Raw genomic sequence first — 14,041 nt, 5'->3', positions numbered from 1 at the left:
AGAATAAGGCTGTATCGTAATAATAGAATAAGGCTGTATCGTAATAATAGAATAAGGCTGTAACGTAATAATAGAATAAGGCTGTATCGTAATAATAGAATAAGGCTGTAACGTAATAATAGAATAAGGCTGTAACGTAATAATAGAATAAGGCTGTAACGTAATAATAGAATAAGGCTGTAACGTAATAATATAATAAGGCTGTAACGTAATAATAGAATAAGGCTGTAACGTAATAAAATGTGTAAAAAGTCACAGGGTCTGTATACTTTCCGAATGCCCTGTACATGGTTTCCATTCAGTCCGCTTCGGCCATTATTATGAGCCGTCCTGCCCCCAGAAGCCTCCTGTGATATGTACCTAATGCAAAGGGTTGACTGGCTGACACAAAGCACCTAGGGAAGCGTCTTTGAGACTGGCGAATCCTTTGTGGATGGCATCTGATTCTGAACATACCACATCATAAAGTAATGACCTCCCGGAGGATGTGTATCTGATACTGTTGACGGGTCTATATTTTCATTACTGTTACCAAGACGATTCCCATAAAGAAATGTCACGGTAAAGAAACTGGAACCATGTTATTTAGTAATATGGACAATGTTCAAACTCGACGACAGAGCATTTCTACAAAGTAAAGAAACCAGCTGTTGCATTTCATAATTGTTGTGGGCGCCGAGGTCCCTTTTGAAATTACAGAAAGTCAGGTTTTCAATTAACATCAGTTATTTTTTTTGGACAAACTACTAGAGAAGTTTCATCCCCGGCAACCAGAATGCATTTTCAGAGAATTCTGCTTTTGTAGAAATGTATGAATCACTGTGCTGTGCAGTAAGGATGAACATTCTGCAGGCCTACGGGCCAGAAAAAGCTGTTTCGTATTAGTCTTGGATATGAGAGATCATCTCGTCTGTGTTGTATTTTACTACCATACATCAAGAGAGGTCATACATTTGGACAAAAAAATACAACTTCTTTTAATCCTATCCAACACATTCAACTGATGACAACGCTTACCATTTCAACATAATTTCAGGCCCAGTCCAAGTCATATTTGTTATTCTAGATCAGGGCATGTCTCATAATATTGCCTTTTTCGGTAAGTGGCTGAGAATGAAAAGACTGAGAGAAAAATAACATTGGAGATCAATTTGAGCCTGGGTCAGTGTTCCGTTACAAACTGTGATTTTCACCTTCTTGAAGTCTATGTGCCACGCCATGTCTCTCCTTTTCTCAGATAGTCATCGGCAGTTTAAATCCTGCGGATCAAAATTGAATTTGCTTTTACACTTAACCTTGAAAATTGGCTTACGTTAACTGTGTTATAGTGTAAACATTGATTGGGTTTCAACATTTCATCTCAGCTCGGCTCATCTGTGGGCTCCAGTCCTCTATGGAGACGAGTGATTAACTAACTGTGATATGAGGATGAGGGACTTTCTGGACAACGGAAACGAAAACATGCGTAACCCCTTGGAACGCGAAGGAGAAGGTCGTATCCGGTTTCTCCTCTCAATTCTGACTGAAGTTACATGCGTTGATACAGCCGACGGACGTGGCCTGTGTATTGCTAAAGAGGAGGACGACGGTATAGGACCTTTTGTTGATGATCAGTAATGAGCCAGTCAAGACAGCTGGGCTACTTCAGGAGCTGCTCAGACAGTCATTCAACCTGCAGCCACGAGTCCCAGTGGGGAGCGATCAGAATGGCTATACCACAGGGAGGCTGCATGCACTGTCTCTCCAAGGAACAGTGAAAAGGGAATCCCATCATTCTCACAGCAATAAAACCTTTTATGGGCAAAAATAGAGAATCACTGGAATTTTTCTCTCCATATTTCTGGAAAACCACACTGACTGAACAGACCAAGTCTTAGTGCTTTAACGACCAGAAAACAATGCCAGTAAGTGGTCTGCAATAAATGTCTGATGGAAATAAATGACGGTCTAACTGGGAAAATATTTCAGCGACATGCAAATTATAAACATATCACTGATGCTGTGAATTCGTACATGTTTGTTGCATATAATAACAAGTTAATAAAGGGAAACGCATCGTGCCAAACAACAGCTCTTCGCTGTGGTACATTCACAATATAACATGCCCCCTTGGGTCTCATTGCTTACATTTTTTATTTCACCTTTATTTAACCAGGTAGGCCAGTTGAGAACAAGTTCTCATTTACAACTGTGACCTGGCCAAGATAAAGCAAAGCAGTTTCAACACATACTGTACAACAACAGAGTTACACATGGAATAAACAAACATACAGTCACTAACACATTAGAAATGTATATATACACAATGTGTGCAAATGAGGTAGGATAAGGGAGGTAAGACAATGAGTAGGCCATAGTGGCAAAATAATTACAACAGAGCAATTTAACACTGGAGTGATAGATGGATGTTTGTGTACAAGTAGTGATAGGGGGAAAAGTTGTTAGTTACATAGTGTGATATTATTTTGGATGATATGAACCTGAGGGGGCTGAAAGGGGGGCCGAAACTGTGGACATATTTTAAAGAGATCTTAAAACACATTTTCAGTGTTGTTTTCCTCAGGGTGCTTTTTAGTGTCAGTTTGTGTCATTCTTTTGTTTTTTAATCTTATGTTTGTTGTGTAGTAAATAGTTCACCTTTTATTTTCAATATCACAATATTATTTTTTACACAAGTTGGCTGTACCTGCAAACTCCAGTATTTTTCCTTCATAGCTTGTTCTCCATCTTTTTTTTAAATAAGGAGCCAATTTTTTTTCAGCACTTTTATTTCCATGACTGATCCAAACTTGTTTTCTCATGGCTCTCTATTGTCCCTCTGCAATAAACATATGGTGAGCAATATGTTTGGAGCATCGAATCGCACTAACATTTCAGTATCAAATCATAATACATACAGAATCGTGAGACTCGCACTACCTATCGTATCGGGAATAAGGTATTGTGATAATATCGTGTCGTGAGGTCCTTGGCAAATCCCAGCCATATATACAAGAGGGTAGAAGAAAGACAAGCGACACAGTAGCCTATGTGATTACGGTAAGGTGTGGGCACTCTAGGGTTAAGTGTGTGTGTCACTATTAAAAGCCAAATGAGTCAGTCAAACACCCCCAATTTAAGTCCTGATTTCTCCTGTTTTCCGGAACCCGCAAATGAACAATTCCCCACATTCACCTCTCAGGTTCTCTTCATTTATGTATTTGTGTTTTGGAGATGAAAGAAAAATAGGAGGATGGAGGGAGGAGGTAGAGAAAAAAAGCTGGTTCAATTTCACCCTCGGTTCGTTTACACATCCGGACTCAGTCATGAAGAGCCTGAGAGACGACGCGGCACAATAGCAGCAGCAGAGAGAGCTGCAAAGTGCATTGCTGATGAAAAACATAAAAGACGCATTTAATTGGGCCCATTTATCCAGTCAGGTAGGCCACTCCCCTTTACCCCGCTGTGCTTGTGTACTGTACAACTACCACAGCACCGGCTTCTCCTGTTCCATGAATTGTGTTTCTTACGGGAAGTAGGCTGTAAAGTATAGGCCACCGGAATAATTACGGCAATTTATGATCAAAGCTAGAACAATGTCCAAGACAAGTACAAGGTGACATCGGATAGCAGCACATCTGATGATACGCGGGGAATCTGAGATTGCCAAAAGGTGCCCTGCCAAGGTAGAGGCTACTGAGAGCTGAAACCGCATCACTACACTTTATTTCTGAAAAACAAGCGTCTGGAAGTCACTCACACAGGTACCAATTATCCCTTACGACGTGAGTATTACCTTGTGAACTTGGAGTGAACTCAGGTGCCCGTGTTGTGTGATCTACGTTGCACAGGATATGATATGGGGTCAACACACAGATGTTGTATAGGGAGCTATTGTATAGCGGCTGTATGGCGGTAAAGTGGATTATTAAAAACAGTAAAAACATGTGGTCGGTTTGATTTATTTCCAGGTGCACAGATGTAGTAGAGATCACGTCAAGAGACACGTGTGTTATCTCAATATGGATAGATTGGATTGACATTATTTCATTATACTAAAGCTTGATCACGTGACCTAGGCCTATACTTCAACATTCTTTCCCCCATATTCTATGCATCAAAATGACCCATTCACTCTGTCTCTCTCCAAACCTTTTTCAACTTTAAGACATTACAGGCTGACTGCTGTAGCAACCCTATCTCTCCTGTACCCCTCAACCCTATCTCTCCTGTACCCCTCAACCCTATCTCTCCTGTACCCCTCAACCCTATCTCTCCTGTACCCCTCAACCCTATCTCACCTGTACCCCTCAACCCTATCTCTCCTGTACCCCTCAACCCTATCTCTCCTGTACCCCTCAACCCTATCTCTCCTGTACCCCTCAGGCATACGGTATCTCCACTCTCTACAGTCTGACTACAGTTCTGAGATTGGTTTAGGAAAGATATATGTTCAGATCCTATGATCTTATGCAGACTGTGGTTTCTTGAGAGAGAATTAGGAAGATATATATATATATATATATATATATATATATATATATATATATATATATATATATATATATATATATATATATATATATATATATATATATATATATACACACACACACATATATACACACACACATATATACAGTTGAAGTCAGAGTTTACATACACTTAGGTTGGAGTCATTAAAACTCGTATTTCAACCACTCCACAAATTTCTTGTTAAACTATAGTTTTGGCAAGTCGGTTACGACATCTACTTTGTTCATGACACAAGTAATTTTTCCAACAATTGCTAACAGACAGATTATTTCACATATAATTCACTCTATCACAATTCCAGTGGGTCAGAAGTTTACATATGCTAAGTTGACTGTGCCTTTAAACACCTTGGAAAATTCCAGAAAATGATGCCATGGCTTTAGAAGCTTCTAATAAGCTAATTGACATTATTTGAGTCAATTGGAGGTGTACCTGTGGATGTATTTCAAGGCCTACCTTCAAACCCAGTGCCTCTTTGCTTGACATCATAGGAAAATCAAAAGAAATCAGCCAAGACCTCAGAAAAATAATTGTTGACCTCCACAAGTCTGATTCACCCTTGGGAGCAATTTCCAAATGCCTGAAGGTACCACATTAATCTGTACAAACAATAGTATGCAAGTATAAACACCATGGGATCATGCAGCTGTCATACCGCTTAGGAAGGAGACGCGTTCGTTCTGTCTCCTAGAGATGAACGTACTTTGGTGCGAAAAGCGCAAATCAATCCCAGAACAACAGCAAAGGACCTTGTGAAGATGCTAGAGGAAACCAGTACAAAGTATCTATATCCACAGTAAAACGAGTCCTATATCGACATAATCTGAAAGGCCGCTCAGCAAGGAAGAAGCCACTGCTCCAAAACCGCCATAAAAAAGTCAGACTACAGTTTGCAACTGCACATGGGGACAAAGATCATACTTTTTGAGAAATGTCCTCTGGTCTGATGAAACAAAAATAGAACTGTTTGGCCTTAATGACCATTGTTATGTTTGGAGGAAAAAGGGAGAGGCTTGCAAGCCGAAGAAAACCATCCCAACCGTGAAGCACAGGGGTAGCAGCATCATGTTGTGGGGGTGCTTTGCTGCTGGAGGGACTTGTGCACTTCACAAAATAGATGGCATCATGAGGTAGGAAGATTATGTAGATATATTGAAGCAACAGTTTAAGACAGGAAGTTAAAGCTTGGTCACAAATGGATCTTCCAAATGGACAATGACCCCAAGCATATTTCCAAAGTTGTGGCAAAATGGCTTAAGGACAACAAAGTCAAGGTATTGGAGTGGACATCACAAAGCCTTGACCTCAATCCCATAGAAAATGTGTGGGCAGAACTGACAAAGCGTGTGCGAGCAAGGAGGCCTACAAACCTGACTCAGTTACACCTGCTCTGCCAGGAGGAATGGGCCAGAATTCATCCAACTTATTGTAGGAAGCTTGTGGAAGGCTACCTGAAACATTTGACCCAAGTTAAACAATTTAAAGGCAATGCTACCAAATACTAATTGAGTGTATGTAAACTTCTGAAATAAATAATTCTCTCTACTATTATTCTGACATTTCACATTCTTAAAATAAAGTGGTGATCCTAACTGACCTAAGACAGGACATTTTTACTAGGATTAAATGTCAGGAATTGTGAAAAACTGAGTTTAAATGTATTTGGCTAAGGGGTATGTAAACTTATATATATATATATGATAGAGAGAGAGCATGAGAAAGAGATGAGAGACAGAGAAAGAACATGACAGAGAAAGAGAGACTGACCCTTCTTGGCATGTGGACAACAGCAGAGTAGTACACTACGTGTCAAGGAGTGAAGTTTTGGGGAACCCCAGCAGACAGGAGATATCATGCAGACAGAGGCACTGTGCAGGGGGGAACAATCCATGTGTTGTCGTCCTCTTGTGTGTCCAGGTGCTTTAAGTCTATTCATTCATGCCATTCAAATGCACCTGCAAACAGTACAGTGGATTGAATGGTTCTCTTGTTAGGGCTTGTGTTGTTTCAGAGGCGTGGTACTATGATGCAGGTGTGAAATATGCAGGAGGTCATTGGACATGGGCCTAGACTAGAGGCAAAGCTAAATTCTTCGATATTGAGAGCTAGGAGCCAATGACAATAGTTAGCAGTCACAGCGAGCCAAATTTGTTTACTATAGAGCACGATAAACTATAGTTTTAAACATTCAGGTTTCTATTCTATTTCATTCGGATACTCACCTTTCATAAGGCCTCCGTTGCTCACCTTAGTAGCCTCCCTTCGCTGCACAACTTCCAAGTATCAATAGTAACAGTAGTGAAATCAAGTTCACAACTCCAAGCCTTCGTGAACAAATATACAGGTATCTGCCAAAATAAAGGAAACACCAACATAAAGTGTCTTAATATTGTGTTGGACCACGACAAACTGCCAGCACAGCTTCAATGCATCTTGGCAGAGATTCTACAAGTGTCTGGAACTCTATTGGAGGGATGTGACTCCATTCTTCCACGAGAAATTCCATCATTTGGTGTTTAGTTGATGGTGTCTCAGGCGCCGCTCCAGAATCTCCCATAAGTCTTCAATTTGGTTGATGTCCGGTGACTGAGACACACACACACCCTCTCAGCTCCTTTGAGACCCTCTTTCAAAGTCACTGAGATCTCTTCTTCTAGACATGGTAGATAAAATAATGGGCCATTGGGCATTTTTCTACATGACCCTCAGCATGATGGGATGTTAAATGCTTAATTAACATTTGTGCTTAACCGTTCAATATACTTTGTTTCCCTCATTTACTGAGGCCTTTCCTTTATTCTGACGGCTACATGTGGTCCGTTGTTCAACATGAGAGGCGCGTGGGGAGATTGATAGAGATTATGAGTGGGAATTCTTCACAATGACTACCGGTGTGCCAGCCTATCACTTGAATGTCACGGTCATCCCCTCTGTGTGGCAGTGGCATAAACGGTGTCATGCTATCAAAGGCTACTATCAACGATTCATTCATCATCTTTGCTTGAATCATGTTTGTACTATGTTTGTTAGTAGGTAGTTGACAACTTGCATTCAGCAAGGCTCATTGCAAACCTGCCATTATAAACAAACATGTGTGGCTGTCTTTGACTGACAATTCCATAATGATGCCTGCAGTTGTTCTAGAGAGACAGAGAGAGGGCTGACTGGTCTGGTGGAATCCGCAAATAAAACAAAGAAATGTTTAGATATTATTGCCATGGCAATGTTGTTAGAACTAGGCCTAGCTTCTCCCAACTTGTTGTCCCCATACCATACGTTCTATGGCATGACATGCTTAGGGACTGCACCCAGCAGTGACATCATGAAAATCCCTCATCTCTTTCCTCCAGGTAGGTGGTAGGCAGGCATACCAGGCAGGTGGAATGTACCCATTGTCAGACAGCTAGTGCTCAGTAGGTAGGACTGTAGGGGGAAGGTGATGGGCTGGGTAGATACAGCAGGCTGGAGCTGGCCTGGAGCTAGGCTGCTCTCAAAGCCCACCTCAGTACGTGCCTGTCAGGCAGCTTACCCCTGTGTGGTAAAACAGCCTGGAAGAATTCCTCCTTGGTCCTCCCCTCGTTCCCTGCCTGAAACAGATGCATATCCTTTTGATGTGCGGCGGGCCAGAGCAGGATCATTTGATGAATGATATCCTCCTCTTCATATGTTCTAGTCTTCCCCCTCTACTGAGGTAATGGTCTCCCGGCCTGTCCCGTCTCACTCTGACACGACGAACAGGCAGGATAACATAATAAACCTTAATGGATTTATCCCAGCCGAGATGTTGTAGTAATAACGTCTTCAGTATCATATATCAACAGCGAGTAGAAGTAGCGAGGCTACACAATGTGTGTTTACATGACAGCGGCCAATCATTTGTCATTAACCCCCAGGCTGATGTTATCAAGTCTTTTCATAGCGATTTATGTCCACTCTGGATGACATCACTACACTAATTCATGACGGGAGCCAAAAAAAAGTAATAGGATCACATAGCTACAGTGTAAACACCGTGGTGACGATACTCCGATAAAGAGAAACGATCATTACGCAACTACAGCTGTCTCCACAACACCCCTTAATGGACCGCCAAGCTCCAAGACTTAGTATACTGTATTTCGCCTGGTTCCTGATCGTTGTCATGCAAATGACCATAGGAGTTGGCTACACATCAGAAACAGATCTGGAGCCAGGCTAGCCTACTTTATTATGCTGTTATTATATAGTCATCTCTCTAGACCATGTGACCAGGATGCTATGGAGTCCGTATGGACTTGATCTGGGAACAGAGACATAAGGATGACAATCCCCCCTGTCCTATTTTATGACAGGCTGGAGTTGGCTTTGCTTTGATTCATCTGTCCAGAGTCCCCAGACATCCTGGTGTATATACCATTGTATTGCATTTTGCAGAGAAGAAGAAGAAGCAGCCTATTTTTATAATGGCTGGCTTTGAATGGGAACTAGAACCAGATGGGGGGAAATTGAAGTTAAATGCAGCTGGAATCCATGTAAGTGGCAGAATCTTTTGGCGATGGAGAGGGGGTGTGAGGTCATCATATGTGCCACGCATGGGTCACTGTGCATTTCTATGGACTGGAGAATCTCTGGGATAGCAGAGATATTGGTGGATGTGCTAGAGGAGGAACAGATCATTATTTTCACATCAATTGCAAATGGCATTACAGTACATTAAGCCTGCTGTACTAAGGCATCTTGTTACATTGCCAGTTGATCAGCTGGCCACTAGTTATATGTAAGTCCTTAGATGTTACTTGAGTTGCATTTTTCCTTATTGCATTTGCCTCCATTCTAGTACATGCAATGCCAATTTCTAAACTGCTTTCAAAGTAGATATCCCACAGTATAGCACCTCCGGTCAAGTCTAGCATTTATGGAAATCTCAAACTGTACTGTACATAAAACTGTCTGGAAACAGTTTCAGCAAAGTTGTTCTACAGTTTTAGCCAAGATAACAAAAAGTAAAATGGTGAGACTGTCCTGACGATGTGAGACTGTAATTCAAGTCAATATGAATAAGTGATATAGGTGAGTAGAGTAGACAGACAGACGAGGTGAGTAGAGTAGACAGACAGACGAGGTGAGTAGAGTAGACAGACAGACGAGGTGAGTAGAGTAGACAGACAGACGAGGTGAGTAGAGTAGACAGACGAGGTGAGTAGACAGACAGACAGGTGAGGTGAGTAGAGTAGACAGACAGGTGAGGTGAGTAGACAGGTGAGTAGACAGACAGGTGAGTAGACAGACAGGTAGACAGACAGGTGAGTAGACAGACAGGTGAGGTGAGTAGACAGACAGGTGAGGTGAGTAGACAGGTGAGTAGACAGACAGACAGGTGAGGTGAGTAGAGAAGACAGACAGGTGAGGTGAGTAGACAGGTGAGTAGACAGACAGGTGAGTAGACAGACAGGTACATGGCACAGTAACATTAGTAGAAGCATTAACATCTTTCTAGTAGTATATTTGGGGCTGGCAGCCAGCCATGTTGTAAAGGAATACTCGTTGGCAAATTTGATGAAATCAGAGATGACAAAAGTTCAAAGCCACATCTGATTAAAGGTAGAGCCATCTGAAAAATTGTCTCGATTCTTCATACAGATGAAAAGGAGTGATAGATGGTATAATCACTTCTTATACAATGTGTGTGATCCATCTAGAACATCACAAGGGTTGAAGGGAATCTGCAGTATAACTCTGCACACCTGAATCCCCCCCCAAGAGAACTACACCCCCTCATGCCCCCAGAGAAAGTTAAAAGGACAACCAAAATGTAAGGCAAGCTTCCCAATCCCTACAGCATTCCTTCATTTACAGCTAAAAAAACAACAGCACTCCCTTTGAAGAGGTATTGAGGTCCGAGCTTGATTACCATTTGAGATTGAACCAGGTCTGGCAACGCGGTGTAGAAAAATGACTGCTGGCAGGCAGGTCTATTGGTTACGGACGTCTCCATGAGGTGGCTTAGATGGAATATCCAGGGTCCTCCTGTCTGAGAGGGGCGACTTAAGGCCATGCTTTTACCCTGTGTGTTCCACTTTCACAGGGCCCACGCATCTGGGCCACAGCTGGGAGCTGGGACTGTGTGTGTGTGTGTGTGTGTGTGTGTGTGTGTGTGTGTGTGTGTGTGTGTGTGTGTGTGTCAGAAACAGAGGGAGAGACAGAAGGAGAGAGATGGAGCACAAGGGGGGCTCTTTACCGTGATTGAGCAGTGAGCACAATGTACCGGGTCTGAGAATATTAAAAACGAATGGAAACTCCTATATAAAACGTGTGGACATGAGGCACTGAGACGTACAACAGGACCAGTTGAAACATTACAGGTTGTCACACATACGTCAGCACTATATGTGCCTGATGGGAGATGGCAGGGTATTTTAACGGTATACATTGGGAATGAGATCACCTACTCTGGTTTAAGTCAGTAAAAGCTCATCAATGGTAGTTCTTCTTGAAGCAAATTAGATTTTGTTCTGAGTTAAACATGAATTCTTTGACACAGTATATTTGAGAGTCTGGAAGCATTTTATTTATATGTAGCTATCGTGGCCAGTGGCTAACCAACAAAACAATTAAATACAAAATATATTCATTTGCTAAAAATGCTTTATTGGAGAACATGGACAATAATATATAAACCGATGTCTTTTCTTCCGGCCATACTGGCAGAGCAGACCCATGTTTGTACAGTAGTAACCAAATGGAAAATATCATAACTCAGTACAAAGAATATTAAAACAAGAAAACAAACTAATATATATATATATATATATATATATATATATATAGTGACAGACCACAGGGGGCTGCTGAGGGGAGGACAGCGCAGAATAAATGGCTGGAACAGACCAAATGGAATACCATTCCACCTATCCTGCTCCAGTCTCTACCACCAACCAGCCTGTCCTCCCAGAGTAAGATGCCACCAACCTCCTGTGTGATAAACATCCACTAAAAAAATAAATACTGATAGTTCACTAAAACAGTCACAGGTGGTAAACACTTCACTACATGCTACATCAAGGTAAAAAGAGACCATCATTTATCAGTATGGAGAAGTAAAGCCAATGGTAAAACAGGATGTTTTTCTAAAGGTTTAGTCATTAGTTCGGTTCTCATCTGCTTTGCAGATCGTTTCCTGGATCTATTGGACCGCTTTAATGTAACAGAGGCAAGTGGGAGTATGAACAGGTGTGTGTGTGTGGGGGGGGGTGCAATGTCTCTGTGTGAGAACGATTGACAAAGACAAGGCACTCAACTTGACCGCAAACTCCAATTCAAACCACAGTTCCAGTCAGGACAACAACCTCAGATGACAGTTGCCCACATACTGCAGCTACACAGCGATGGCTTGTTTTAAGATCACTAAATGAGTCTACGCTTTCCACTGACTTATTTGAAGTGTGCATGGGGACAAAGGGATAAAGCCAAACACTCAAAATAATCAATATGATCACGTTAGCCATGGACACGGTAAGAGTTGTAGGAAACATTACTAAGAGGGGCATTGACTTCCTACATGTATCATGTTTTCATCCTCAACTAAACCACATCTTGTCACATCATGAGGAAACTTCTCTAAAAACAACAATCTTTGCCTCTTCACACCTTTTAAAATGAACATTTGAACCCAGTTTAAAACACATTTAAAAATACTGATAGTTGCACAATTAGAGAAACCAATTTCTAATGGTGAGTTTAAATGAAGTACATACTCAGTGTGGTAAGACTAAAGCCCAGTGGCAGTAGCAGCAGAACGAGAGAGGAGGAGGAGAGAGTAGGAGAAAATACAGGAGAAGGGGAGAATAAGAGAGGTGTGTGCGTTGGAGAGGGACATCTAGCTGTTGAGTGGTCCTCGTATTAATCTTTTAACTGTTTTAGAGGAGATAGCTGTGTCTTATTCATTAGGCACCAAACAGAGGGAAACAGACTGAAGCAGGCAGGGACTATCTGGACTTGTCCAATGACAACCGCTTGTTTTCGTTTTTCCTGGTGAAAAACGTTTGAAAAAGTTTTACTATGGTGTGCCCTAATGAATACGACCCTGATGTTCCCCATTTTGACCTTTGACCACATTTGACCTTAGGTAGCCTTCTCCAGGGACTGATAGTACTCCACCAGGACAGCCCAGGCTTTGGGGGCCATGAAGCCTTCCGGAGGGTTCTGTCCTTCGCGAGCCATCTTACGCATCCTTGTCCCTGAGATGAAGTCATAGTCTTGATGGCTGAAAGAAAATTAAGAAAAAAATGTAGAAGGCACCGTCTCATTTCAAAAGCCTGACCCTGAAATGTTGTCTGGTAAGTGAGGAACGATCTTCTAAGTTACTGTGTGGATGAATGGCATGACCAACTCAATTCAAGGACACTTTAGGAAGAGTTCGTCGAGGGAACTTCACAAAATGCAACTCATATGCTTGAAAAAAAGGCCATGTATTTCGGTAATTGAAGTAAACACGCACTCGAGCCCCCTTATGCCAGGGGACCTGGGATATCAAAAGAACCTCAGACACATGAACCAGCAGCACACAGAGACGTTGCTTCAAGCCAGCGGCAAAGAGCGAGCGCAACCTAAACGTCAGACCTTCGCCGTCAAATTCAAACCTTCTGTTAGACATCTCAGTTTAAACAACTGGTTCAAAAATAAACACGGGCCAAAAAAATTGTCTAAACACAGCTAATTAGTCTCAAACCAAAATGAGAAAATTCCTGTAAAAAACAGACTAGTCTAAATACAATCTTCCATGACTCCGCCACACACAAGTAGGGGATAAATTAAATATTTGTCAATGATTAGATTCATTAGATACTACTGTAGATTCCTTCATTTAGACAAAGGGGGCAACATTCAATCACATTCCTTCTCCCGCCACTGTTACAATGCACTTTCCTCATAATAATCACATTTGTCAAATGTGGTTTCGTTTGTCAGCGGCTTGCGGTCGTGTGGACTGTTGTGGTTTCGTTTGTCAGCGGCTTGCGGTCGTGTGGACTGTTGTGGTTTCGTTTGTCAGCGGCTTGCGGTCGTGTGGACTGTTGTGGTTTCGTTTGTCAGCGGCTTGCGGTCGTGTGGACTGTTGTGGTTTCGTTTGTCAGCGGCTTGCGGTCGTGTGGACTGTTGTGGTTTCGTTTGTCAGCGGCTTGCGGTCGTGTGGACTGTTGTGGTTTCGTTTGTCAGCGGCTTGCGGTCGTGTGGACTGTTGTGGTTTCGTTTGTCAGCGGCTTGCGGTCGTGTGGACTGTTGTGGTTTCGTTTGTCAGCGGCTTGCGGTCGTGTGGACTGTTGTGGTTTCGTTTGTCAGCGGCTTGCGGTCGTGTGGACTGTTGTGGTTTCGTTTGTCAGCGGCTTGCGGTCGTGTGGACTGTTGTGGTTTCGTTTGTCAGCGGCTTGCGGTCGTGTGGACTGTTGTGGTTTCGTTTGTCAGCGGCTTGCGGTCGTGTGGACTGTTGTGGTTTCGTTTGTCAGCGGCTTGCGGTCGTGTGGACTGTTGTGGTTTCGTTTGTCAGCGGCTT

The 14,041-nt window shown here is 42.4% G+C and overlaps 1 protein-coding gene across 1 annotated transcript in view; it reads right to left on the bottom strand.

Moving 5' to 3' along the window:
- Positions 1–11,121: 11,121 nt before the first annotated feature.
- LOC110497322 (bifunctional 3'-phosphoadenosine 5'-phosphosulfate synthase 1) overlaps positions 11,122–14,041 on the bottom strand; it is a 33,430-nt gene continuing 30,510 nt past the window's right edge. Inside the window, exon 12 of the mRNA XM_036933804.1 lies at positions 11,122–12,757. Within this exon, the coding sequence (XP_036789699.1) occupies positions 12,616–12,757 (142 nt within the window). The 3' untranslated portion in view covers positions 11,122–12,615. The remainder of the gene's footprint in view (positions 12,758–14,041) is intronic.

The sequence above is a fragment of the Oncorhynchus mykiss genome, chromosome 10 (assembly GCF_013265735.2).
Source record: "Oncorhynchus mykiss isolate Arlee chromosome 10, USDA_OmykA_1.1, whole genome shotgun sequence".
In the NCBI taxonomy this organism is placed as follows: domain Eukaryota; kingdom Metazoa; phylum Chordata; class Actinopteri; order Salmoniformes; family Salmonidae; genus Oncorhynchus; species Oncorhynchus mykiss.
The sequence above is the reverse complement of the archived record's forward strand: the minus strand, read 5'-3'. Positions and strand labels throughout refer to the sequence as shown.